The following is a 25,342-nucleotide window of genomic DNA, read 5'->3' as shown; positions in this document are numbered from 1 at the left end:
GTATTGTTTGTTTTTACCTGTTCCCCCCTACCGCCCCCCGTCACCATTCCATTGTTTGATTGGGTCGCTTATCTGCATTTATGTGTGTTTTTTTTTCGACTTCACATTTCAATGTCAGCGGCTCTCGTTCGCTTCACCCACATTCCATTTCCACATATCGAAAGTGTTCGATTGACACAGTTTTTCGCACAGTGTTTGGTGGAATTTTTTTTGGGGTCATACTTGGCTGACTGCCTGAGTAGTGGCAGGCAACAGTGGTAGGAATGTGTGTGTTGGCCGCATGACGCATCAACAATTCAATTCGAAGGGGAGACGGAGGTATGGGGCAAGGGTTTTGTGCTGCGTCAGAGGCACGCAGCAGAAAGAGCCTGCCTCGAGTGCCTTTTTGGATGATCGTGTGAAAGCCGTAGAGACAATTCCCAGTACACTGGCACTACACTGTACCCAAAGTCTGTGTGAATCAGACGATGCTAATCTGATTGTTATGAACCTCTGACCCACCAATTAATAATTTTCAAAGAGAGGCGCAGAGTTTAAGAGAATGCTGCGAGAGCTTTTCGGGAGCTTTTTGGGGGCTGCTAGCTGAGCATCGATCGTATCGATCGATCCGGCATACGTCAGTGCACAGTCCGAATTGACTCGCGTGTTATTTTGATGACCATTCCCAGGGCCAGACGGTACGCCAGCACGTGCCTTAGCAACAGCCACAGGCAGACGCTGCTGCTGCTGCTGCTGCTATTTCTGCTGCTTATCTGCAGCATCCGCGCCAGCGTCAGCACCTCCGGGGAGTTCAGATCAGTGCGTTTACACTGAGGCGGACGTGGGATTTCCACTCGATGGAAAATATTTACCAAGTCACCCAGTGCCCCGACTTTGGCTTTGGCTTTGCCTTTGGCTTTCGGGGAGTACAAATAGTCTATAAATACAACAACGGCGACAATAACAATGCGAATTGTTTATTAATAATACGAAGCAAGCGCGTCCAAATCGGGGCTCTGATTGCTGGGGGCTTGGACTTCCATCGCTCAAACGCTGCGATCCGATCCAAGCCGCAGCTCAGTGACGCGTGGAACTTCGAACAGGCCGGACGCAATGAGCTTCAGTGTGCGACTTAATACTCCGGTCCGCCTGCTGGTGGACCTGGCCCTCCTGGCCCTGCTGCTGATCCTTTCGGCGAACTTCAAGCGCTTCTGGTGGCCCACCACCCAGCGCGGCTTCTTCTGCAACGACGAGTCCTTAATGTATCCCTATCGCGAGAGCACCGTCAGCCCCATGTTGCTGCACTGGCTGGGCGTGCACCTGCCTCTGCTGTTCCTGATCCTGCTAGAGGGCTTCCTAACCTGGCGCCGGGGTGGGATCTCAGAGTGGCGTCACCTCTGGCCAATCTGGAACACTGTTCGCTGGTTTCTCTACGGACATGTATTCAACAATCTCCTCAAGAGCATCGGAAAGCAGACCATCGGCAGACTGAGACCACATTTTTTCGCCGTATGCCAGCCCGAGCTGCCGGATGGCGGTAGCTGCTCGGATGAGGCACATCGTGGCGGTCTGGTCTATCACGAGGACTACAGCTGTCGGCCAGAGCTCTCGGGTGCCACCGCGGAGATGCTTACCAGCCTACATGTGTCCTTCCCAAGCGGACATTCCTCCATGGCCTTCTACGGCCTGGTGTTCCTCGCCCTACACTTGCGTCACCGCCGCTGGCCCTTGACGGGCAGTCTTCTGGGGCCTGTCCTCCAGCTGGGATGCCTCTGTGTGGCCTGGTTCGTGGCCATCAGCCGTGTCATGGACTACAAACACCATTGGTCGGATGTTGTGGCCGGGTCGCTGCTGGGTGCCGGCACAGCCTTTGTGGTCATCCAGGCGGCTAAGCTCGAGGAGGAGGCACCACACAGCACCACCAAAGTGGCGGCAACAAATGCGAATGCAAATGAGAAGGAGGCAGTGGCAGTCGGAGTGGGAGACGATGCAGGAAGGAGCCAACAGCTGGCGCATGATTTGTGCCAGGTTACGTGTCAGAGCTCTAATTAGTTGTGGTTTTGGGTTTAAGCTATGCGATTTCTAGTTGTTAAGTCAAAGCGACAGTTGTCAGTAAACTTAAAAGTTATTTAAAAGAACAGAATGTTTGTTTTGCTCTTACTTAAGAACCTTCCGCACTCAGCAGCGGCAGCTCATTATGAGGCATTATGGAAACTGGAAACATCAAGATCAAACGATCAAACGCTTGATCGAGTGGAAAACTGTTGATTCACAGCCTTCAAATCAAATGAGGTTCAACGTTGCACAACAATCATAATGTTTTTTCATTGAAACCTGCGGTTGTCTCTAGTCTTATAGCTGTAATATCAAACTACCAATTCCCAGCTCCCCGCTCTCCCTGCACTTCAGACTTGAGTTCTGTCCAACTGCTCATAAAATACCAAATGCTATGCAAATATTTGACTAGAATGAGTGGCGTTCGTCAACGCAGTTGCCCAAAACACTTGGCCGTGCCGCAATAAAGGCAAATCTGGTAATTAGCATCCATAAAGCTGTTTTCGTATTTTGAGAGTGACTTTGTTATTCCGTTTCGCTACAGAACAGAAATAGATTTCTAATGAAAACGGCAAAACGGTCTGTACCCAGACAAAAAAAGTCCCGAAATTTAAATATTTACACAGTGATTTGAGCCGAAATTCAAAACGCAATATTTTCATTAGAGTAAATATTTGCATATTTACACAGATTAAACATATTTCCTACTCAAATTATACTAAACATAAATATCCGAAATTCAATGCGAAAAGTCTTTTACTTTGATTACAAAATAAATATTTTTGAAATAAGTCATAACAGTAATTAGTGTGAAAAACATATTAAGCCACAAGCTCTATACAGTATATCTATTATAAAATGTTTTATGTTTAAATTTAAATTATTCAAATTAAATTGTTAAGACACATTAAAGAATATTATTTATATTTAAATTAAACATTTTAATATTTAGAAAAAACAGTTTTCCAACCAATTATTGTATTACATTAAAAGAGTTAAAGTTAAACAAAACATTTCATTTTTGAATAACCTAATTTCAATATGATTGTATTTGAAAAGTGAATATTTAGGTTAATTGAACATATAATTGCTCGGCCATTTTTCCCTGAGTGTAAGGTTGATAGTGCCAGTTTGCTCGTGCCAACCCATTTCCTAGAAGGGCGATGTGCACTCTTCGACCCTCTCCTATCATTTGCAAATATCTCTATATTTTCAGTCTAGCCTGGATTCTGTACGCCCCCCGCATTGATTTCTATTGGCAGCAGAAGCTAATGTCGCGAAACGAACCGTAAGATACCCAAAAGAGAAACCAAAACAAAAACAGAGACAGAAACAGAAACAGAACGAGCGGTGGTCGTTGTCGTCGTTGACAACGGGCCAACAATTAGCGGCTCTTTTAGTTTCATTAGCAGAACATTTTCAAACGACTTAACCTCAGTCAACAAGGCGTCGCATTCTCTGCTCAGCCCCCAGGAGAGCAAAAAGAGATATAAATAAATTTCCACAGCCTTGGCATAAATTGGCGAAAAGGGCCACCGAACCATCTCCAACTCCAACTGGCTGATGATGATGCGCAACACCTGGACCCGGTGTTCTGGGCCTGGGGATTTTTTGCGGGACTTGGCACCCTCATCAGGTGAGGATTCTGGATGGGCATCTGTATGGGTAAGCGTGGAAGGTGGAGAGGGGTACGAGTAGCATCGGCCGCCGCTTAATTGGCTCATTTATTTTGATGGCAAAGAAAATGCTAGAAAATTGTGGCTCCTTTTTTTGCGTCGCTCCTTCCTCCACGTAATTCCCTCTCCTTATCCCAGATTCTTCCTGTTTTTATTATGATTAATTGTGGCTAACACACACACACACACACAGAGTCACGGAGGGGAAACTGACCCAAAGCTCCACTTTCTTGCCAACTTTTGCAACTGTGTCAAGTTGTTGTTGTTTGTTGGTGTTGGTTGTCTGGCTGCGAGATTCGAATGATAAATTTCTATGCAATTTATTTTAATCTGCTGCGACAGTCCCTGCCACACTAGCCCCCCTCTGTCTCCCACTTCCTTTTCCATTGCCTTCCCAGCATTTTCCATGCGTTAATTAAATGGGAAAATATTTGCATCGTAGCCCACGAATGGGGACAGGGATAGGGTTCGCAAAGTTTTAGCTGCAATCCAACACAGTGACCCAAATCCGGCATTAGCGAAACTTTTGTTTCGCTCTGCTTTGTCCAAGCTGGGGAGATGCGGGCATAACCTTTCCCGAGCAACTTGGAACTAGAGTTATTTGCGGTCCGAGCAGAGTTGAGTTCATTAAGGCAGATACTTGGCCAAGTAACGCAACAAGACTTGTGCAGAGTCAGGGAATGTCATTTAGATTTGGCTCAGCCTCTACGGAGACATCAATCAGAGCTCCCATTAGCAAGCAATTTCAATCAATTGCCTTATCCCGGAGTTTTCAACCAGTCACTCTTGAGCAAATTTAAGGCAAGCCACCACGAACAGGGCATCCCGTGTATCTCTCTAATCACCGTCAGGTGTGATAATACGGCCCGTCGGTGTCGGTTGTCGGTTGTTGGTGTTGGGGTCCAGTACGGGGTCCAGTCCGGGTAGTTTGTCACTCCACATTATATCACCCTTCATCCAAAGCGACGACTCCGACTCATCCATCCCATCAGCCATCAGCCATCAGGCATCCATCGCACAGGAGTGCAGACTACATCGTTCTCGCATCGTCTGCTGCATTTTTGCATGGCTGTTTGCTCAACAAAATATCCTAAAGCATTTCGGGGATTTTACACTCCTCTTGTACTCCTCCTGCTACTGCTGTTGCTGTTGCTGCTGGCGTTGTTGCAACATGCGCTTCATATTTCTGCGGTTGCCGTCCGTCCTCCACTCCAGGCTGCAGCTTTTCCACTTGCTATTTGCCATCAGCAGTCATCAGTGTCTCTGCCTCCTTCCGACCCCTCTCTCTCTCTCTAGCTCTCCTCCTGCTTTGCTCTGTCCTTGTCCACACTGCTCCAATCGTTGGCTTCATGTGTGTAAAGACAATTTGATAATCGCAAAATGCAGCATAGTTTGAGTTAATGAAGCTTGTGTGCCATGTGTGCCACCTTCGTAGATCCATCCCTGCTGCTTCGTGGTGGAGCAATCCCAGTCAGCAGTCCAGAGACTGCTCCTCCTCGTTGGCATTGCCGTACCGTTGTCGTTGTCGTTGTTTGTTGGACAACAAGCAGAGCGTTTTGCTTGCCAATTAGTAATTTGCTTGCTGGTGCCTGGCCATGGCCATGGCTGGGGAACGGTTTACCAGTCCAGACCAGACCCGACCAGTCCAGACCACACCAGACCGCACCAGTCCCTGACAACCTGAGGGAGTTTTAAATTGTCCAAGGTGGAGCCATAGCCAGAGTCAGAGTCAGAACCACCACAACCCGAGCCACGAGCCCCGAGCCAGAGGACTGGCTCAAGTTCGTTTAATGGCTGGCCAATTGGCATTGCTTTAATCTAAAAGTTGTGGCAGATTACGGTGCGGAATCACAGTTTTCCTCGTTGGGAAAATTGTGAGCCGTATCCCCGTTGCGCATTGTGCCCGTTTCGCATTCAAGGCATTCTTTTTCAATTTGTTTAAATTAATGTGACACTTTACAATGCATCGTTAATGTTTTCCATTCGCCTGTTGTGAACTTATTTATTTCATCGTTCGTCGAGCAGCTTGCAGCGTGCAACGTGCAACGGGCAGGCGTCCATCGACAGGCGAGACGGATACTTCGACAGACGACAGGCGAAGTCCAAGTGACAATGTGACAGATGGAGCTCCCCAAAAAGGGCTCCGGCAACGATGCAATTTAAATGAAAATCAGCAGGAGGACAACACAGAAGAGATCTTGCAGCACCAATCGTGGAAAACAAGCCATTTTTCTTCTTCCTTGCCACCTTTAGCGTTCGCCTTTGGTGCGGAGTTCGCTTCCGTTTTCGATGTCCTGTCGTAGAAATCACACGCAGCCTCGACACGTGACAGCTAAGGGATGGGGGACTGAGACAGCGGCGCGAGCACGGTAACGGGCAGGACTGTGCGGCGGCCATTTTGCGTTTTGTCGCCGCCATCATTATTAATATTGCTGGCACAGGACCAAAGGCAGAACCAGAACCAGGTCCACGACCAGGACAAGCGATACTAACTTCCGTTGCGTGACATTCGTGCTGTGATTTTTTCGCGAATCTCTGCCATTCCCGGCTTTCTTTTTCGATGGCTCTGACAATTTTGATTGTTGTCCCGACTGAATGGAGGATGTCCTGGTCTGTTGCTGCTCTGGGTCCAGGACAGCAGTCGAAACAGGTGTGGCCGTCAACTGGCAATCAACTTTCATTTAGCAGCATCATTTGTCACGCTTGTTTATTGCCCGGTTACGTGTTGGCCACACTTAATGGCTGTTATTGTCCTCCCCGCCACCAGAGCGTCGGCTTCTGACAGAGGGGACATCAGACCAGGCAAGGCAGGACCAGACAAGACAAGAAGGCAGCAGACAAGACAAGACGAGACGAGACAAGGCAGAACGTATTGTAGAGGTCCGGGCTAAGGCTTTCGATTTTGTATTGATTAAAAACACGCAGAGCGTACGGCAGAAGTTTATGGAATTACTAGTTTGTGGTGGTTCCTTTTAGCAACTATTTCAATCATCCTAAATGCGTGCCACCCTTTCCTTTTGCACCCACAGAAGGAGGCACAGCTCATAACTAAAACATAGCCCCAATTATGCCACAAGCTCCTATGCTGATTCATTGATGAGGCACTGCTTCTGCTGCTCCGTCTGCTCCCTCTCTGTGTGTGGAATAGCACGAAAAACGAAATGAAAACGCAGCCATTGCTAATGCCGCGTTGATTATGAATATTTTAGGAGCAACCACTGTAAGAACCAGTGCCACAGCCACATCCACATCCACAGCCACAGCCAATGATCACGATGATGATGATGATGATGATGGTGTGGATACGGGGATTGGGTCTCGCGTACGCGGGCAATAAATTTATATGCCTCATAGAATCCCACCCCCCCGTACCCAGTTCCGCCTGATTTGGGCATATGAAAATTTACATTTTGGCAATTTCCAGCTGTCGAAGCTCTGCTCCGCCGCCGCCGTCGCTGCCTGCCTTCCCCATTAGTTCTGGCTGCAATTCCCCGATAGCAAATCTTCAACGGACTCCAAGTCCGAGTGCGAGTGCGAGTGCGCGTCCGTGCCCGTGCCCGTGTCTGTATCCGTGTTCATGCATCTGTTTGAGTGCAGCGCGTAAATTCCGTTACGACGCTGCTGTCCATTCGTTTCGCCAGAAAATGCAATTTCCTAATTTCTCACCGGGGAAATGCCGTTAAGAACCTAGAACGTGGGTCTGGCTTGCGCCGACTGACCAGCCACTCGACCGGCTCGGACCAGGCCCAGGCCCAGGCCATGCAGTCCGACTGATTGGCCTGGCCTGAGGGGGCGCATGGGTTCACGGGGTGGCTCTAGAGGTGTTCGCTGCTCCCAAATTAATGACCCAGCGCCGCAGACGATGAGCAGCACAAACAAAAACACACACACAACATACGAGTAGTCGCATATAAAAAGAGAGGAGAGAAGCCGCAGACAAAGGCGCATAAATGCATAAAGTGAAGTCGGCAAAATTGCTGCAATTGCAGCAGAGGTCTCACTTGGGGTGCACCTCTGTGCCCCCCTCTCCGGGCTTATGCAAAGCAAATTGGTTTATGCATGAGGCGTCGGACAGAGGCAGCCAAACCAAACGAAACGAAAGGATGTAAGGCGCTTCACACTAAAACGGAGAACCCCATCACCATCCCCATTCGCATCCGCATCCGCATCCCTTTCTCCTACAAAAACAGCAGCAAGAGCGAGGCGGCTGATATGATGGAAGCACCGGCGGGAAATGGCCACAGACCACCACCCGCTGATGTGGGAGTAAGAGTCGTGGAGGGAGGGTCGTGAGTGCCGGGCTAAGTAAATTGTTGGCTCAGCCCTTGATTAGCTTAGGCGGGGAGCAGAAGAGCAAGAGGAAGCTGCTGGCCGTAATGCATTTTGTAAACCACACGAGCGGAATTTATGTACGAGTATATGCATCCGTTCTGTTCCGGCCGAGCAGGAGGTTGCATTAAAATTTCAATATGCGTATCCCCCAGTTAAGGCCAAGTGCAATAGCACTCCACACCACTCACACCAAGGCACACACGTGAATGATGCACCCATTCACTTCCAGGGGTGTTTCACTCTTATCTGCAAATCTAAGAGCCCGCAAAAAAAATGGGAAACGTTTTTAAAACGCTTATTAAACTGCCATAGAACATTCTCTGGAATAATGACAGCCACATAGTATAGGGCACTAGCCTTAACCGTTTCATCTGTTTGCCCATTCGAGAGGGACAAAATCAATAAACGAGAACAAAAATGTGGGGGGCTTAGAAGCCAAATTGGATTTGCCAAGGGATCGGTTCGGATCGGGAGGGGTGGAGAATATATGAAAACAGGAGTAGTCATGGGTCTACACAAGTACCAATGGGTTTGGGTTCTGGTTTGGGGCTCGGCTCTAAGTAAGCAGATAATATGACAAGGCTGAAAGGGAATGGCATTGGCAATGGGTGTGGGCTTGTGTTCGGGTTTGGGGCTTTCATAAAAGTAAGAGTAAAGCGCAGATTGTTTTTGGCTCCCATTCCCTAGTGGGGGATTAAGATCTGCAGCGCACCAAAACCGACCATCGATGATGACAGGGTGGTAGGGTGGCCACGGGGAGAGCATAAACCGAACCGAACCCCCGTTAAATGTTATGGAAGACCAGACCAGCCGCAGCGAAAGCGAAAGAGTGAACGCATAATCATCACTTTTAACGGCAGGAAGGACGAACGGAAGGTCGGCCCATGGTCGGGGTGGTCTAGGTCTGGTCTCGGGCGTCCAAAAATCGCGCGTATGACTTTTCAAATGAATGACAGCAATTAACGCAGTCAATGATGGCGCGTCCATTGTTTGCCCTGTTCTCGTCGTCCCTGCAGCTCCTGTTTGGCCAGCCATTAAAAGCCGCCAACGTTGTCCACTGTCCACTGTCCACAGCCACGTCCTCAGCCACGTCCACAGCCACAGTCCCGTCTGTATCCACTCGTCCGTCTGTGTCTAGGCGTGCATTCACGACCACGGTCGCCAGGGTTATGACACATAAAAAGCAACTGGTTCAGGAACAGGACCAGAACCAGAACCATGACTACGCCTAGTCTAGGCAGACACAAACAAAGCCGACTCCGTTATCAGCTGTCTGGCTCTTGGCTGCTGGCTGTTGGCTGTTGGTCGAAAGGCTCAGGGCTAAAAACAAACAAAATACGAACGAGACCCTGGGCTGAGGCCACTAAATCTGTTATTTATATGACATCAGCGCACCATTGGGTGTGGGGATGCGTTTGTCGAGCATATTTTAGATATTTTTATGCGACCGTCAGACAGGGCGGATTTCCAGCAGAGTGTGGCACAGAGTGTGGGGAAGGTTAAGAAATATTAAGGAGCTTTTCGCGATGGTCTAGGGAAAACCCATAGGAATCTTTGACTAGGAGCGGCCCGTCCTCGACCGCGACCAGCTTGTCAACCATTTTCGCACGCTCCTGTCCGGGCATAGGACGGCCACTCGTCCCCTCGTTCATCATGGACTTTTGCCAATATGTTGACCCTGTCACAACACCGAACCATTGTAGCAGCCTCGCTCTCTCTCTCGCCTCTACTCTCCGCACACATTATAGCCCCAGGACTTTGGCATCTGTTGACCCAAACGCGTAACCAATTTTGGGGATCGCCTGCAACGTTCAGTGCGGTGTTCTGTGTCCTGTGTTGCAGTCGATTGCTGGTTGCAGCATTGCCCAGCGGCCATTCTGGCGGCGGACACTGCTGTTGCTGCTGCTCCTGCTGCTACTGCTACTGCACTTCATCATTACCCGGTCGTTATCGCTTTTTTGAATTTAAATAATGGTCGAGCGAGGGGAAACGGGAATGGAGAATTGAGAATGGGAGGGGCCAACGATGCACCGAGAACTGATTTGAAATTTGAGCCCCGACACGTACGGCGAACGGAATGTGTCCTGTCCCAAATTCATCTGCTGCTCGTTCTCGTTCTCTTTTTTGCGCTTGGCCTGATTGTTAATGAGATGATGTTGATGGGGACCGATCCCCAGTTCGGCTTGGACTTGTGCAGTCCCACCCTGGGAGGCAGTTGCAGGCTTAACCGCACTCGAAATGCACTGGGGGTTTTTATCACACATACGGCCCGTGTGTCGTCGTGGCCGCGTGCATAATTTGCATCACCTCCGACTCCTGCACTCCTCCTCCCCCCCACCATGGCCAGACCTACTGCTAGCCAGGTCTCCAACAGCGTTAGCCGCCACGAAAATGCTCATTAAAATACGCGAAAATGTTGTAGGCGAAATATGTTTTCGGTTTGCCTTTGAAATGTCTTTTTCGGTTGCCGCAGGCTGCCAGTTTGTCAGTTTATCGACAGCACAGGACATGCTGTTCAATAACGGGACATACATATGTACATATGTAAAGGTTAAAATCTGATGTTGGACATTTCCGGGTATATCGTGCCACCGATAACCGAACAATAATTCAGTCAAATTGTTTTATTGCGGCACAAAGATATTCATGACCGAAACAACTTCGAAGGGTGTGCAATGCTCTTCCTCGTGCCCTTCTACCAAGTGCTGCATCAGCAGCAGTGGCAAGGAACATCAGCAGTGGCAAACTCCAATCCAGTTGAAGATGCCAAACACGCTCTTCCTGCACGGCAATCCTCATCCTCTGCAGAGCACTTCTTCCTCTCTCCGTCGGTGTGTGTGGGGCTTGTGTGGACACTCAAAGCTGTTAGTGAAGTGCCCGTTGACTGGACACGGAAAAAAGCGAGTGAATGGCAAAGGGAACAGAGAGGAGAATTCGCTGACTTCCAATCAAGTTCGTCAGGCAGCACATAAAACGGCACCAGAAAGGAGAGAGCTGCGGCTGCGGCTGCTGCTGTGCAGGGGAGAGAACCCAATCGCCAGCGCCAAATGTCCATCATCTGCAATGGCAATAAAACTGGCCAAAGGCAGCCCAAGGATTCACTGAGCAATGCAACGCATATAAAATATTTGCCGCAGCAGCCAGAAAAAACCAACAAAAAAAGAACATGAAAAGAAAAAGTCGGGCACGGGCCGTAGAACGGTCAGAGAGATAGATGCCAAAAGGGCCGAAAATTATGCCCCGTGTGTGTGGGAAGGAGTGAAAAATTGCCTCCCCCTTGAGGGATGACGGCTGGTCAGGTGACTGCTGGGCAGCTGATACTCGTGCGAGGCGCGTGAGAGCCGCAAATTATTGTTGCATACTTTAGGCGGTTTTGGCCCGCATTTCCGCCCTTTCTGCAGCATGTGAGTGAGCATACCTTTTGGCCTGCCTGTGGCTTGGTTTTGGTCCTTCTCCCCGCTAAGCGGCATATCAAAATCTCATAAAATGTGCCACCGTATCCCCACCACGCTTACATTTTGTTAATTGTGCAACGATTCCACGCTGGCTGATTTCTTCCCTGTTTGCATTGCTGCGCTTGCAGTTTGACTCTGCTGAATCTCTTGCCCCACACATCCTTCCCACACATATTCGCCGCGTGGCCATGTAATTGTTTGAGCATTCCGTACGGATTTATTGTTGTTCTCCGGCTGTGTGGCTGTCTGTGTTGGTTTAGCCCTTGAAACCCTCTGTGTGTACGTACACGCGAAGCATTTGATGGGAGTTTGATTTGTCAGTCGTTTAATTTATGACTGCGTCGAAAGAGTTGCGAAACAGTTTTGAGAACTCTCTCACTCTCTATCTCTCTGCGTTCCCCCTTCCGACCGCTACCAACAGTATTCCTGGAGCTATCCTTCGCTGTTGGCACTGCCACAGGACCTGGACTAGCACAAGTTGGCTACTACTGGCTAGTTTCATGCCTTGGCCAAATAAACTGCTAAAAATGCTGAGAACGCGCGATGTGCCCCAGCCAAAGAGGAAAAGGAAGTGGAAGTGGAAGTGCCACTGCCTGTGGAAAAAGTGCAACAACTGACGCCAGAAACAATAAATGCCGCTGAGCACTACAACAGAGCAAAACAGAGCGGAGCAGTGGGGTGGGCGAAGGGAAATGCAGGGAAATGTGCTAAGGAAAATACAAAATAACAAAAGTGCCAAATGGCCAGTCAGCCAGCGGCGTGGCAGCGGCTGTGGAGAGAAAGGAAAATGCGGAAAAAGTCGCAAGTAGCCAGGAAAAACAACAGACGAGAACAACGTGAAGGAGGCAGCAATGTTTATCCAGGGGGTTGGGGTGGTAAGCGGGAGGAGTAAGAGACAGGAGCCGGCGGGAAACAGTTCGCGGAGCACATGTGGCAAGAGCACAGATACGAGTACGTACAGCTCTCGAAAATCGACGAAAATCCTTTTGCATGTTGTTTCACAAGTGGCCACGACCATCCCCTATCCCGTGCTCCATGCCCCATGCCACACCCTGATTTCCATTCTGCCCCAATCCGTACGAGTATTCCATCCATTCTGCTGATGCAGCGAATGCTATGTGCTCCCTCTCTATGGGTGTGTATCTTGACTCCGTTTTATTTCAGTTATTTCTGAAGATACTTTCGCAACACTTCATAAACCATAAAAACAACACGAGACCAGAGCCACACACCAGACAGGCAATGGTAAATGGAAAATTTAATTTGAAGCCCATAATTTTTGGGTTGACGCCGAAACAGCTGCAGGAGATTCAACAGGATTTGTTTACTGCATTTTGTAACAGGACAAAGGACGCTGAAAGCAGCTCCCTAGGACCCCCATTGAACCTAATCCTGGTAACAGGTGAGAATCGCTTTCGTTTCGAATGGTTGTCAAACGAGTTGAGTCTCCTAATATTTAAAATGCCAAATACCATATATGTATGTAGGTGATAGCATTTTGGCTTGAATGCAATATTTTCTCCGAAAACCCAAGCGAAGCTCTTGAAATGCAGGGTGTACCGAGACTTCTTGAAGAGCTAAGGTTCAGTTCTCAGAAACATCAAGTGAACAACAACAAGCCAATTAATTTCCGTCTGCAGAACGAATACAAAATCTCAGCTGACAGCAAGCTGGGGCCGTGTATCTAATTTCCAAACGACTTCTGAGAACGGACTATCGACAGTTGGTCGGCCTGTTGTCGAGGGGGTCCGAGTAGCTGGCTATAAAAACTAAGCGGTGTTCCTTGGCTGTCCCAAGTCGCCGATCAATCATGGAAAAGACCGCAGTGCTGCTCTTTGCTGCGATACACCTCTGGCCCACTGAGGTGGGTGGTGAGGCTGAGGTGAGAGGCCTGAAGCCCGTGCCCATACGGTTTGTGCCGCTCCTCGACATTAAGGAAAAGGAGTACGAGGCTGGCTTTGAGGTAACGGAGACGGATTTGCCCTTCGTCGTTGCTCTGGACTTTAGGGGCCGGAAGGGTAATTGGTTCTGCGCGGGGGCCATTCTGGGCCATTGCTGGGTCGTCACTGTGGCGTCCTGCACCAAGCACGCATCCCATGTGGCGATCAGCTACGGCGCCTTCCAGCGGGACAAGTCGCTCTTTACCCTGCACGTCACCAGCAAGGCCATACACAACAGCCCCAAGAACAAGGAATTCAAGCACGACCTGGCCCTCATCCGCACCAACTATGTGAAGTTCTCGGACCGGATCCGCGCCGTTTCCCTGCCCTCCCAGAAGATCCGCCTGCCCTACATCGATGAGTGGACATACTCGGCGGGCTGGGGGCGCCACCACGTCGCCCTGATGAACACGAACCAGCTGCGCCTCCTACAGGTGGAGGCGAAGTCAAACCACTTTTGCCGGAAGAGCGGCTTCGGCCAGATCATAATGGACTCGATGATGTGCACCGCCTTGGCTGAAGGCGACAACAGCTGCCTCCTGGACTCGGGCAGTCCCCTGGTGCTGCGGGACCTCCAGGTGATCGTGGGCGTGGCCTCATTTGCCAGCCAGCTGGACTGCCGTCAGAACCGGCTGCTGGTCTACACCCGACTCACAGAATACATCCAATGGATACGATCCCTCATTCGGGACGATGTTTGACAAGACTTGAATAAAAGGATCATCTAATGAGCGCGCAAAGTGTTCTTGTTTGCCGGGTTTTGGGCGGCGACATACAAACATTTTTCTCGCCATTCAGGTGAAATCTAATTAAAACTAATAAAGGCGCAGAGTTTGGCCGGATGTGGCGCCGCTTGGCTGCTCGGCTGGCAATGCGTTCCATTCAGAGGCACTTCCGGCTCCCCCCCGCTCTGCAGCAGCAGCAGCAACTTGGACCAAAACGGATGCGCGAGTGACACGAGTGGCAAGCAAACATTTCATTAGAGACAATTTCGTGCGCTTTTTCTCTGGGTCGAGCAGCTGCTAATGAGAAATTTCTGGCCTTGCGCTAGGAATCCTTTCAAGGCTTTCAAGAGTGCCCAGGCCCCATCTCAACTCGCAGACACTGCGGAAATGGCGTGAAAATTAATTAAATTTAGCAAAAGAAACTGGAAATAGAAAGAAAATCGAGAAGGTGAACGGAGCAGACGAGTAGAAAGAGGAACGGAAACGGGTTCGGGAACGGGCACAGGAAGCAGATGAGATGAAATGAGCTAAATCTGGAATTGCCGAACAAATGCTTGTCTAATGGTGGCTGATTTTGTTTGGCGTTGATTTTCGTCCCATGAATAACAAATGTCGGGGCAAAAAAAAAAAAACAGCGTCGCCAGGCTGTCTGTTCGCTCGTCCTTCCGTCTGTCTATCCGTACGTCTGCCTGTCGCTCAGTCAAATATTAAAAAATATATAAATCATAAACAGATGACGCCGCCGCTTTCCATTGAATTCCCGGCGCTGTTTTTTGTTATTTCGGTGTGTCGTAGCTATTGCTACTTTGCGTATTATTTATTCATAATTTCTTTTTATTGTGTTTTATTGTCGGAGAGCTGCTGCTGTTCCCCGGCCCCTTTTCAGCGGGATCTGTGCGTTCATCACACGCACAACGAGGCGTATACGTCACGTGCAGGAGTCGCTTTCCTCGTCGCCGCTCCCGGCATTTCCCCATTTCCCCCGTCCTGTTTTAGTCGTGTTTTTTACGCCTGCCTAGCTCAGCGCAATCAGTTGACACTTCCCTTAGCATGTCGTCATTTATCTCACAATGGTCCGGGCCCTGGTCCTTGCTTATTTTGCAAATTTGTATTTCTTGTACAACTGTCACAGGGAAGTCCTTTCCTGGGATTCACTGCTGCTGCTGCTGCTCCTATGACTGCTGCTTCGGCTTCTGCTCATGCTGCTGCTGCTGCTGGGGCTGACAGTAAAAAGTAACATCCATGTCTCGTTTGGCTTTGGCCCATGTCTGCCTCCGTATAGTTCCTCTGCTCAGTCTGTCCATCTCCCTTCACAGTCATCACACATGACGCTCCCCCTACTACTCTCTAGCTTTCGCCTGACTGCCCCTCCAAAGCCAAACAGGGAGCCATCTAGTGCGGGGCAGGGGGAGAGTGCAATCATTGTCATTATCATATGCGTCATGATTTCGTTCGGTGACGTCAGACAAAGCAGTCTGTCATCTATTCAGTCCCTCATTCACTCAACAGACTGTGATGACATTTGCATCATGGCCATCGAGGAATCGGATTCGGTGTTTGGATGATGATAGCATGGGGGGAAACCCCATCCGAATTCAAATAAATTTTCCAGTTGAAACATAAAGTTATTCCAAATTGAAGGCTAAGCTGCGACATTGATATCCGGGAAGGGAAGTCCCCCCTGCTCAATCGATTCGGATAATGCAAAACAAGTGCCACATTCCCATTGAAACAAAGATTTATCCTGGAAGCACTCGTAGATCGAGTGTTAACTTTTCAATGCACGTTGGAACTGCGAGAAAAGGAGAGCATTTCACGGCACTTAATCCATATGTCGCAGGGCACCGCACCGCACCACACCGAACCGCAGCTCGCCGCCTGGGGAATGAATTATGTGCGACATGTACGAAAAATTACGCGCAGAAATTGCAATGATGAAAAATGAAATTTATTGTGTGTGGGGTCGGGTCGGGGCAGGAGGCTGGCATTTGCACCCCTTTTAACACGCTTTTTAAATTTATAATGACGCACACAGGATGCACAGGAGATCCCAAATACAGGGGTCGGTGGGCATTTCGGAACCGTTGAGCAGCCTAATTTTCAAGGGGCACGGGTAGAAACGTTTTTGCGCATTTTAGCGTAGAAAATGCAATAAATTAAGATAAATACTTGAGTCACCTTGAGCCTTGAGCCCCTGATCCTTGAGCTCTCCACCGAGAAGATGAGTGAATGAATGAATGGAAGGGCATGGAATGGGGTGGAATGGGATGGTTCGAGTAAGAGGCTGGGGGGGTTGATGCAGAGCAGCATGTCCTTTGGGCGACAACACGGCAGCCGTTGTCGGAAGTTTATTTCTGGCCCTTTTTCAGTTCCCTTTTTTTGTTTGACTGAGCGCGTGATTAAATGTAAAATTGGATTTTTATTATTTGTTTGCAAAATATCCTTCGCTGTTGTCCTGTCCTCATCCTTGGCCTGGTCTTGCTCTTGGTTCTCGTCCGCCTTTTGGCAAGTTTTCAAATTGCGTGGCAAATGGCAAATGTGGCATGGGGTAGGGGCGGTAAGGAAAGGGCGCAGCACTCGTCCTGGAGCGCATATTTTGCACAGTTTTGTTGCGAAGGGTTCGGCATCGCTGGAAGGTGCCTTCATAATGTGATTTTCGGTACGGTCTCCGTTCTCCGTTCTCCCGGCAGCAATGCGTCAGCTGTTCGGCATGCTCCTGGCATAAATAATGAGTGCACTTGGGGGAGGGACTAGGATTACGGATACGGAGACGCAAATCCCCTCAGTCTGTGGAGTTGGTATATTAAATTTGTTGGCGAATAGATCATAAAATGGCACAAATAACTCTGCAAGCCCACACATGGGCACATGACTCGGATGAGGTGGGAATACAAAGTAGAGCTCTACCCCACCTCAGGCCTCCACCAACAGCCAAGCGAATTCATTCATCCATTGTGTATTTACCAACTGCACAAACATTTTGCCCATAACTAAAAACCTCCGGCTAATTGACACTAATTGCAAATACTTCCCCGTCAACTCTCCGCGAGAGTGCGTGGTGCTTCTGGCTGCGGGCTGCCTGATTATCATCGGGTGCAGACTACAACAAATGAATGAACACCCAGCGAAGAGCTGTAAAAACATTGGGTGCGAGTAATTGCAACCAAATCGTCAGTGGCAGTGGCAGTGGCAGTGGCAACATCAATACCAGTTTCCAGATGCCAATGCAGCTTCAGCAAGGGCAGCAGGGCCCAGATTGCAACTGCCATCCCATTCAGACTGGTCGATCAATTGCATTTGCGTCTGGCAGCGCTAAACTTGTTTAGATTATGGCTTCGTTGGAATTCGTTGATTGGAAATTCAATGGCAGGCCATCACAAAATATGTATATTCATAACTCTGCTCGAACAGATCAACGGCTGACAATAATATGAACCTAATTGTACCTACCTCTGGCTGGGTTTGGATTTGATGGCTCTTAATGCTCGAGTAATTCCCAGGAAGAGCAGTCCTCAGTCTCTGAATGTCTCAGTGGCACCCAGCAATCAAAATGCCATATACCAGATGCCAGGACTCTCACCAACAAAAGCCATAATCAAATCTTGTCACATTTAAAGCACTTTTGGCACATTTTAAAATCAAATTTTATGGCCAACTCGAGGCTGCGGCCCACACTGAGGCTGACTGTGACTTTGGTTTTTCTAGTCTAATAATAGGCAAACAATTTCACAAAATTTGCGTTGAGGGAACGATGAAGACAATCAGAGTACACACATGTATGTGTGTGTGTGTGTGTGTGTGCATATGTATGTGTGCCCCTCCTGCTACTGCTGATGGTGTTGTTGCTGTCGAGTGTACTTAAATCCAATTGACAATTTGAAATTAAAATGCCAAAAAGTACACCACACACACGCACGCACACACACAGAAGACCGCAGAAATGAAACGAGCTAAGGGACAGCAGACACAGATACACCGACAGACATATACTGAAATGCACTTGCAAATGTAAAGATACTTGAATAAAATCACTTCCCCTGCTGAGAATTGTTTAAGAGGAAGGAATTCGCAAGGAATAAGGAGATTTCTCTATCGCTAATCATGTCTCTCGCTCAGTGTTTTCTGTCAGTGTATAATGAAATGCAACGCTGCACATTGCACACGCAGCACATTGTATCTCTGAGTGTGTGTGTGTGGAATAGAAATTGCAATGTCAGCAATTGGCAGCAGCAAAATCTAAATAAACATTGTCACAAAATGCAACCGAACTCTCACCGCCCCTCACAGCAGCAGCATCCGCAACAACCGGAGGAGCAGCATCAGCTGGAGGGAGCAGTGGAAGAAAAGGGGTTACCAACTCCACCCACGAATGTTAGGGTTGTCAATAAAATTGCCAACAGCCCCACAAGCGGAGAGGGCCACCCCCTCGGTGGGGTAGTGAAAGGCATTCGATGGGTGTGTCCTGCCAATAGGTAACTAGCAAATGCAGTTTTGCATTTGTGCCATGTACGAGATATGGATACGAGACAGAGATACATTTACAGATGCAGATACGCGTACACTCGTACATCCTGTTGCTCCAGCCCTGTCCGTAGCCCTCGCCCTGGCACTTGGGACTTTTGTCGTTTGCTTTATAAATAAATGCATTTTCATTTGAATGGGAAAGTGGGAAAACAGAGAGAGGCAGGCACAGAGAGTTACACGGGGAGGAGCACTGGCTCTTCACTTTGCTTGATTTGTCAGCTTGACGCCCACGTCTCTGGTCTCTGGTCTCCGGTGTATGGTCTCCACTCAGCTCCAATCGAATCGAATCGAACTCTCTCACCTCACCCCAATATTCCTATTCGAATTTCCATTTTGTTTGCCTTGACAGTTTTCCTTGGGAACGGCTTAGTCTTTTAATGCTCTCCGCTTCGATTGTCAGCTCGGACATTAGTCGACACAACGTTCATTTCATTTGATTCCTATCCAATCACATCCAATCCATTCCGGGTCCTTCTGTCCCGTGCACTCTATTTCTCCCGACAAGTGTCTGCAGGACATAATTTTAATAAACTTACATGTCATCAGCCGGTTGCCGAGAGGAAACCAAAGCAGACCAAAGCTCAGCAGGTTGATTAGAAAATGTTCTGCTATTCCAACAGTTTTGTTTATTGTTTCAGTTTGTCACAGAAAGTGCCCGGAGTACGAGGTGGAGGTTGTGGCCTCTACTATTTCGGGAATGAGTAATTCTGCGATGGCCAGATCGCATTTGAAATTGCGTGAACTAATCGTGAATTCATACTGCTGTATTTTGCCTTCTTTGCGCATATTAAGACCGATTAAAGGGTGAAATGAAAGCCTTTTTTGCGACCCTGTGGGCTGTGGGAACAACTTTTATAATAGTCACATGCTACATGCTACCTGAAGGGGGCACTTGATGTGCAATATTCCAAGCTTGTTACAGTTTTCCACTCTTCTGCCTTGTTGCATGCAATAATTTTAACAATTAAAATGAAAAACGAAAACCAAAACAAAAACGAGCAATCGAGGCCATGACAAAGCAGTGCCACTGCAGCTGCAGGGTGGTTGGGTGGTTTGGGTGCTTCAATTTGTCACCCCCTTAACCCTTACACGTGTTTGTTGTGTTTGTTGTGAGTGTATGAGTGACAAACCAGCAGCAATCACAACAGCAACGACGACAGCAGCAACAACAGCCACACAAAAGGCATTAAAAGTCACCTTTGGTACAGGGACTTTTCTCGTTTTGCGTCCTCTTCGTCCCTTCCGTTGTCCTTTTCAAATTGTCATTCGCTTTTGTTTTATGCGACTGCAGTGGGGAATCCGCATACACACCCTTACCCCCATCTCACATCAGACCCGACCCACCACGATCCCTATTGCTGTTGTTGTCAAACTAATTGTACGCAACAAAGAGCAGGGAATGAACATTTTTGTGTGTAAAACATTTGAGAAATCCTTGCAAGGGGCAATTGCACCTTTGTGCTTTTGATACCCTGCACTCGTGTAGAGCAAGAGCATTTGCAGCGCCATATACATAGGTAGAAAAATAGCTACCAGCGATTGTTAGTGGGTATCTGATAGTTGGAATCTCCACTTGGCTCTCTTGGTTATTCTCGCCAGCGGCCAGCAGTGCAAGTGTATGGAAATGAATCTGAAATGAGCTGCGTTAGAGCAGAGCTCTATAGACGTTGCCACTGCTGCTGCTGTTGTTGTTCTGCACGCTCTACAAATTAAGCCACATAAATAAAAATATATTTTTTATTGTTTTGCAGGCTGTCGCAGCGATTCTCGTTCTGTTGCTGGCACGCTGGGAAATTTAAATTAGAATTTACAGCAAAATCGGGAGTCGGGGATTTGCAGAGCGAGCGAACAAGCAAATGAAACGCTATAAATTATCGCATCCTTTTTGGTGGTTGGTCCACCCTAAGCCCTCACCATTCCCCTCCCAGCGTAGACTTTCTTTCCACTTATATTGCTGTGTCAGCGGAATCCCCCCTGGCAGGTAAATTTAAATGCGATTTGTTACGGTTTTGGCTTTTGTCGAATTTCGAAAGACATCCTCGGGATGTCGCGTGTCCCGGCGGGGGTTGCAGATCCTTGCACTCGTTTGCGCGCTGAGAGAATTATTGCGACAGGTTTTCTTAATTTGTGTCTTATGGATGTGTGTGTGTGTTCCCCGCAGTTTTAATTGGAAACGGGGATAGAGCGAGGCCAAAGGAGTTGGCGGCTTGTTAGAAGGGATTATCCCTACCCCTCACATTTTTTGTATTTCACGCTCTCAAGTGCCAGAATGGCCTCGAGGCGGTGAAAACACTTTCACTCGTTTTTCCTAGGCTGGGAAAACTGTGCGAGCCTGCAACTAAAAGCAAAATTGAAGATAAAGCAAAGCGGTAAAGGGAAAACGAGAGCCTCTGTGCTAATGACCCGAAAGTCCAGCAATTTTCCTTTAATCGTTTGGCCCCAGCAAGACCCATCCTTCGGTAATGAAATCAACGCTCTAGAACAGGACCAGGGACACCCAGACCCATCGAGAGATGATAAAAGAAATACTTAGGTGATAAATTTCGCCCATAAATGACACGAAAGTCAAAAATCCTCAACAAAATGTACTTTTATATACTCAGCAAGAGAGAGAAAGGGAGGAGGACAAAGATTGGATCCGAGCTATGGATGGAGGCCCATAAAACCAAGGCCGCAGCTCAAATTCGCCGCAAAGATAATAAAAAACAAAAATTACACTAAGAGGAAAAGACGTGAAAAATTAATTTACTTGAAATTTGCTTTTGCTTTTCATTTTTTGTCGTTTTTTTTTACTTTGCTTAAAACAAATTACATGGCAAGTGGTGGGATGAACCGGGCGGGAGTAGGGGAATTTCCATTAGGCATTATTCGTGTTGGACTTCCTCTCTCTACGCACTTGGTGTCAACAGTCACGGAACACGCCCACCCTAAAAAAACCAACCGCCCACTTGAGGCATTTAGTTACGCTGACTTGGCCGAAAATGTTTGCCTGATTTTGGGAATGCGATAATTCTCTATACTTTTAAATGCTGAATTTGCAGGCAGTCAGTGGAAAAAACATGTCTGTGTCGAAACTGTCTAGCATTTATAATATTCAAATGAATTATTCACTTACTGGGCTAAAATTGGGAGTGGAGTTCGTCACTTACCTGAAAGTAAAGAAAATTTTGATATATTTTAATTGTGTTGGAATCAAGAAAACACCTGAAAACCTGTTAAAATATTCTACTAATATGCGCCATAAGACTACGCAGTTTTGTATATTATATATTTATTTAATTGATACAGAAAAGAAGGGATTGACTATATTGCATTATCGTTCCTTGTTAAGAATCCAAATAAAGATATCATGAATGTCTTGTTGTTTCCATCTATGCGCCATGCACGTGTTCTCAGCTAATTCCCCTTCTCATTTGTACTTCCTTTGTCACTTGGCAATTCCTTGTGCTAGGCCCAGGACCCTAGTCCGGTGCCTTTCTTTTAAATAAAGACCAACACAAGTTCTGGCATAATGGAAAATGTAAATTTCTCCTCGGCACGATATCTCAACTAGTGCTCGTAGAAGGGAAACTTGAAGAGCCCTGCTCAGTAGTCGGGAACCAACAGCAGCAGAAGCATCAGCCCTTCCCCTTTCCTTGTTGCTGTGCTTCTGGTCATGCAAAAATGCTAATTAAAGTCAGAACGCAATGTTGCGGAAAAATGTTTACAGCCCTGGGGAAAAGCCATGGACAGGGGATGGCGGAAGCGGTAAGGGCAGGGGAAGGGGAAGAGGCAGGGTTAGGGTCACGGAGGAATATGGAAAGCTTTAAGGATTGTATTGCCGTTTCCCTATAAGAGCTCGTGCGAGTTGTTTTTGTTAATGGCATCAAAATTTAAAACCGAATGTCACCAGAAAAAATTATACTCGATTTAATTTTCCAGTTCAGTTGTTGCTTGGTTGCTGCCTCTGGAATCGTGCTTCCTCCGTCCGTGCAATCGAGGCTGTTGTGCTCTGCTGTTCCGGCTCTTCTATCTCTTGCTCGGGTTCGGTTTTTGGTGTCAAGTTTGACTGGCTCCGGCGCCTGCTATGTCTATGGCTATGGCTCAGCCCTGGGCACGGCTACGGGGTTCTACGGGTTTTGGGTTCTGAGTTTGGGTTCCGGTTTCACAGTTGACGTTATGCATTGAAATTAATTAAATCACAGTCTGGTGCTTCTCCCTGCTTAGTTGTGCTTGTCTTCCGCCTAGCTCTGTGCCCAATACGAAGCGCGTTTGCAGCCTTTTAATTAGTTGGCACCCAGACCGATACCGAGGTCCGACTCCTCGATGGAAAATGGAGTCGCCCAAACGGGCAGCTAGTAATTTGTAAGCGTTGACTTATGGTCCAGGAAGAGCCTGTGTGTCCCGCGTACCGTGTCCTGTATCCTGTGCCTGGACACTTAAAGAGTTCAGGACAGAACTGTCTGTAATTTAAATTGTTTTACCTCTCACTAGCACTTCCTTTCCCCAGAACGAATGCGAATGAATTTGTGACATGAAAATCATTTAAAATGCAGAAAATGTATTGAAAATTCAGTCCGGCACTTTGGAATCTACATCTAAACAAACTAAACAACGTCCTGGCCAGCCGAAAGAGACTGAGAGTGAGAGAGAGAGCATCACTTTTCGTATCTATAGAAATTATGCAGGCAAATTTATTACAGCACAGAATTTAAATGAGTTGAAATCGTTGTCATTGTTTTATTTATACAAAATGTGCACTTTGTTGTCGTTGTCGATGCTGTTGTCGTTGTTGTTGCAATAATGGAAGTTACTCAATTGGAATATTTCAACTTATGTGCTTAACAATCTCTCGTGCCAGGCAACACCCAAATAGAAGAACAATGAAAAGTGCTGTGCAGTACCCCAATCCCAATCACCGTCCCGGGTAGCTGTACCCATGGGAATCGCCAATTTATTTGTCACTCTCACTCGACCCTTGGGGCGGACGCTGGGTATGCCGCCTGTCTCATGTTCTGTGTGCTCCTCGTATCATCATCTCTCCTCCTCTCAGTCCATTAGTCCGATGCCAGATCTGGCATCGGCATCCTCTCTGTTGACTCCATTCAGTTTTGCGGTACATTTGATTTGCTTCCCACTCGCTTTGTCTCTTCATTGGCATTTTGTGCTTTTCTGATTTCCCAAACAGACAGAATCGAATCCCTTTAGGTCCCGTCTGAACCGAACCCTTCCCTTCCAATTTTCATCATTATAATGTCATTGGTATGTGAAAGAGAGGAAGAGAAATCGGGTTAAGCATTACATCAATTGGTGAGGATTGGGTAGAGGCAGCATCAGCAGCAGCAGCAGTATTATTTCTCTGGCCAACACAAATGAAGCGATTGGAATGCAACAGACAGACTGACAGAAGATGCTAATACGAGTGAGAGTTAGAGTGCTCGTATGTGGAGGACGGACTGTGTCCCCCAGAGTCCAGTGAAGTCAGTTCCTGCTCGCCTTTAAGTAAGCTCTCGTCAGGCTTAATTTCCACACAAGCTGTACACAAAGACAATCGAAAGTGTCGCCTTAGAAGTCTATTAAAAATCTTTTAGAGCTCTCAAGTATAAAGGAGATGATGAAGTGGAGACTGGAAGGCAGAGCACAGAGCACAGAAGACAGAAATGGCAGCTTTCGGGGTCCCCCGATGACTGGAGAAAACCCCCCAGGAGGAGCAGCAGCAACAAAGATGCACGGCGGCTGAGCAGCGTGCTGTGGATGAAGATATTTATTTTAGGGATAAAAGGAATTCAGTAGGGCTTAAGAGTGCGGATGAGTGCCACTTCACGAGCAGTGCAAGGAGCAAACGACGACTGCGACGACGAAGGAGACGACACACGCGAGCGACAATGACGAGGACCAAGATGGGACAATGGGCTCCAAGAGTGGTGCCGGGACAAAGGACGCGCGAAAAGTGCTCAAGAAAACACCGAAGAGTTGAAAATGACGTTAAAGTAAACAAGATGAAAATTAAAAGCAGTGAAAAAAACAAAAGAGAAGCCAAAGAACGATGGAGGAGAGAGAGAACGGGGAAGGCTCGCGGCCTGGTGTCGGGATTTGATTTAAAAATGGAGTGGCATTTAAATAAAAATCTTGTTGCATATTTACAGGCGCACAGTTGCTGGCAGGCAACAAGAGTGTGAGAAAGAGAGTGTAAAAGGGAGAGAAAGAACAAGAGAGAGAGAAAGAGAGAGAGAGAACTGGGGCCCAAAAGCAATTTGAGTGCAGCTTAATTGTCACTGCCAACGGTGAAGGGGGCGCGTGTGGGCGTGATACTGCCGGCTTTTGAAGCCTTTCCGCCTATGTCCCTTCCCCGGTCCGTCCCACATTCTGCTCGGCTTTTGTGTGCACTCTTTGAATAATTTAAAACTGCCAAAAAGTATGCAAATGTTTTCTCGTTTCGCTCTCTGGCCCCAAGAACCCTCTAGCCCCTGGAAGTTGACCCTTGCCCGGAGCCACGGTCAGGCTACCACCTGGCCCAAAAGCCCCAAAGTATGCAGTAAAAATGTCATTAAATGGGTTCTTTTTTTAATTCTTTTACATTTGTGCTCCATGTTTTAAGTATTTTGTGCTAATTAGCGAGGTTTCGCCCGAGTTTTCCCCGAGATTATGGAAATGGATTACAGCGGGAAGATCTCATC

General features: G+C 47.8%; 2 protein-coding genes across 2 annotated transcripts; both read left to right on the top strand.

Moving 5' to 3' along the window:
* Positions 1 to 1,022: 1,022 nt before the first annotated feature.
* On the top strand, positions 1,023 to 2,117 carry LOC117894661 (putative phosphatidate phosphatase). The gene has a single exon (XM_034801836.1). It carries the CDS (start codon positions 1,093 to 1,095, stop codon positions 2,029 to 2,031), a length of 939 nt encoding a protein of 312 aa, XP_034657727.1. The 5' UTR covers positions 1,023 to 1,092; the 3' UTR covers positions 2,032 to 2,117.
* An 11,190-nt stretch (positions 2,118 to 13,307) lies between these two features.
* Positions 13,308 to 14,138, top strand: LOC117893280 (serine protease 1-like). The gene has a single exon (XM_034799843.1). The coding sequence runs from the start codon at positions 13,308 to 13,310 to the stop codon at positions 14,136 to 14,138; it is 831 nt and encodes a 276-aa protein (XP_034655734.1).
* The last annotated feature ends 11,204 nt before the right edge of the window (positions 14,139 to 25,342 follow it).

The sequence above is a fragment of the Drosophila subobscura genome, chromosome J (assembly GCF_008121235.1).
Source record: "Drosophila subobscura isolate 14011-0131.10 chromosome J, UCBerk_Dsub_1.0, whole genome shotgun sequence".
NCBI lineage: Eukaryota > Metazoa > Arthropoda > Insecta > Diptera > Drosophilidae > Drosophila > Drosophila subobscura.
Note: the sequence above shows the minus strand (reverse complement) of the source record. Positions and strands in the feature narration are given on the sequence as shown.